This window comes from Octodon degus, unplaced genomic scaffold, assembly GCF_000260255.1.
Source record: "Octodon degus isolate 3935 unplaced genomic scaffold, OctDeg1.0 scaffold00072, whole genome shotgun sequence".
NCBI lineage: Eukaryota > Metazoa > Chordata > Mammalia > Rodentia > Octodontidae > Octodon > Octodon degus.
In genome coordinates, this window is record NW_004524648.1 from 3509184 (window position 1) to 3512587 (window position 3404).

A 3404-nucleotide genomic window follows, 5' to 3' on the forward strand; every position below is an offset into this window, starting at 1 on the left:
TAATAATAATAATAATAATAATAATACAGAAGGGCTGGTGATAAGTACCTGCTTAGGCAAGTGTAGGGACCTGGGTTCAATCCCCAGCACCACATGTCATACTGGCCCTGCCCTTAGGCTTGCTGAGCCAGCCACGGAGTCTGGGAGTGGTGGTGCATGCCTGTAATCCCAGCAGGGAGGCTGAAAACAGGAGGATTACTATGAGTCTGGGCTGCCTAGACCCTGTACCAAATACATTAAAAAAAAAAAAAAAAATACAGAGCTAAATGCATTCTGGTTACTATATTTCTGCAGTATTCATTCCTAATGCTGTTCCCATGGCATCCCTGGGAGGAAGGTCCAGCTTTTATCATTCTATATTTATAGATGGTCCAAAAAACAACTTAATTCAGGTTATGCAGTAATTAATTGGCAAAGTAATAATAAGCATTTCAAACATGCATTAACAAGTAAATGACTTTAGGTGGTATAAATTCTAGTCATGATATTTAAAAGTAAAGGTGGATTACAGTGACTAAAATAGAACTAAAGCAGATATTTAATATGTTGGCCTTAAGGTATAATAATTTAATGTTGCTAGTACAGGTAAGAGTACTTGAAACTCATGGGTTTGTTGGCTAAATCTGAGACTGAAAATTACTGAATTCTAAGAAAAATGCTAAGAGTAGAATTAGAATGTTCAGGTCAGCAAACCCACAGGGAACCAAATCTCATGCAGGAAAGACTTATCATCAGTAATAGCAAGCAGGAGCTGACAGATGAAATCATTAGGAGAAGTACAAGTGTCAGTGCTCTCTCATGCTACAGAGATTTAAATTGTTTTGACATCATCAAATGTCCTGGGTAAACATGACAGAGAAGTATTTTCTCAAATGGAGCTCTACTTTTGTCCTCTCTTTGTCATTATAATAAATACCAGAAAGGAAGGTTATTGTTGTATCATTGTCCCTTTAAAAAGATGATGATAGAGGTTATTTTATTAATGAAGGTGGAAAGCAAAAGTGCCTGGGTTTTGTTTATGAAAATTATCTCTTTATTTTGGCTTTGCCATTCAATCTCTGTTGTCTTAAATTCAATATTTGTGTAACTGACTTGGTAAAAAACGTATTTGGAGAACATCATTATTTGATTTCCCTAAGTAGAAAATCATGCATTGTGATGAGAATATGTTTAGTTTGTGTTGTTTTATCTTTCAAAAACTCTTGGCCAGGACTTAAAATCATTCCTATAATAAATGCAGTGGGATGCCTTTCAAAGAGTTCTAACTGATTAAGAGCAAGAATCGCTGGCTTCAAATGATGTTCACTACTTTTAATAATATGTTTTATTTTCCTTAGCCAAGTAGCATTTTCACCAGTTTATTTTCTATGTAGGATAGAATGTAAAGGAAAGGTAGTATTTACTATTTTGTTAGTTTTATTTACCCCACTTATTATTGGAGTATGTATCCTTTTAGTAATATTAGAAAATACATTGTCCCTGATCATGTACATCATGGCTGTTTACAGCAGACTATTTGTTTTAAGTGGCTACAGCACAGTAAAATTGCATAATGCCCCAGCAAGGGGATCTATTTGTTTTGTTACCTATCATCCTTTTATTTTTTCCAGGATGATCAGGAGGGTACATTTCTAAAATGGAGAGTAGAGAATTCATGGGGTGAAGACCATGGACACAAAGGTGAGCTTAAAGTTAAAATATTAATTTCAGGTAACTCAAATCTGTTGTATTCTGTCTTTTTGGGTAGAAAGCTGGTCTACTGTAAAGGTTTTTTAATAATTGGTCCTGTGGCAAAACTGTTCTACAAAAAAGTATAAAGATTGGGTTTGCCCAAGGATTCCTGTGACCAGTATAGCATGCATGAGCATCGCGTTGACTCAGGACCACTACGTGTTTCCATTTGTTCCAAGGCTGACTCTACTAAGCCATTCTGTAACAGAACTTCTTGGTTGAATTCAAGAAGGTTGAATACCCTTTGCCAACATGCTTGCTATCTGGGCATTTGGGACATTTTCATCTACTCTACTAGTGCTCCAAAAAAAAAAACAAAAAAACCCTTCTGAGTAGGAGTGTGTGATTATCAAGAAATTCTTAGCATTTCTTAGACATTGTGAAGCCTAAGGAAGGGAACACTTTGATTACCATTTAGAATTCTATAATACCGGGTAAAGAGCCAGGGATATAGCTTAGTGGCATAAGCACCTGCTTGGTGAGTTCAAGGTCCCAAGTTCAATCCCTGGTACTGCATATCATACCAGATGTGTGACTGTATACTGACTTATGGGCTTAGCCAACAGTCTGGCCAGATGGTCAGGCATAGTCACAACAACAACCCCACCCCGGGTACCAAATTCTGTCATAATTACTCTTCTCTCATTGCTAGGACAAATACCTGACACCCAAAATTATGGAAAGGAAAGGTTTATTTAGCTCATGGTTAGTGGAGGTTTCAGTCCATAATTAGCTGGTTCCAAGGCAGAGTGGCATAGAAGAGGGCAGCTATTCATGGTGGCAGAAAACAACAAAGAGCAAAGGGGAGGATCAGCGGTGTGGTAGTTAGCAAGCCTCTCTCCTAGGCACACCCTGTAGGTCTTGGTACTAGGCAAGATGGTGCATGCCTGTAATCCCAGCAGTAAGGAGACTGAGATAGGAGGATCACTACGGACCTGAATTGCATAGTGAGACCCTGTATCAAAAAAATAAAATTTTAGGGGCTGGGGAGATGGCTCAGTGGAATAAGCGCTTCCCTGGCAAGCGTAAGGGCCTGAGTTCAATCCCTGGTTCTGCAAAATAAAATAAAATAAAATAAAATTTTAAAAAAGAAAAAAAGAAAAATCTCTATAATCATCCAGCCACCCAGGGATCACCATTGATAAAGTATATTTTTGAAAAAATTTGAGACAGTACTCTTGAAGATTCTTTTTTAATACTAGATCAAAGCCTATTAAAGGAGCTTTGCACTTTGATTTTTAAGGTTTCAAGTCAAAAATGGCAGCTACCATGGTATATGTGATTGGAGCATATATATGCCTGTTTTCTGTATTTTGTAGCCAGTTCTTTCCCAGAGTCCATATTCCTTACTTTTAGCCAGTGGATTCTTATTAGAAAAAACACATTATCTACAGCTTAGTAGACTAGGTAGAAGATTGAGACAAAAGGGAAACCAGAGAAGTAAAATACCCAGACATTTGGAACCAGACTTCAGTACAATCTCACCAGATACCTCAAAATCGCCTATATCTCAAAATCAGCCAGACAGTTTCTTTAAAAAGAAAAAATAAAAAGGAAGTAGAGATTTTTTTTTTTTTTTTTTTTGGAGGGGTACTAAGGATGAAACTCAGGATCTTGCACTTGCCAGGCAGGTGCTTATACTGCTGAACTATATCCCTAGCCCCAGTAAGTAG

The 3404-nt window shown here is 37.4% G+C and overlaps 1 protein-coding gene across 1 annotated transcript in view; it reads left to right on the forward strand.

Annotated features, from left to right (window-relative positions):
- Positions 1-3404, forward strand: part of Blmh (bleomycin hydrolase) — a 48336-nt gene that overhangs the window by 28408 nt on the left and 16524 nt on the right. The window contains exon 11 of the mRNA XM_004635373.2: positions 1611-1680. Coding sequence (XP_004635430.1) covers positions 1611-1680 — 70 coding nt within the window. The remainder of the gene's footprint in view (positions 1-1610; positions 1681-3404) is intronic.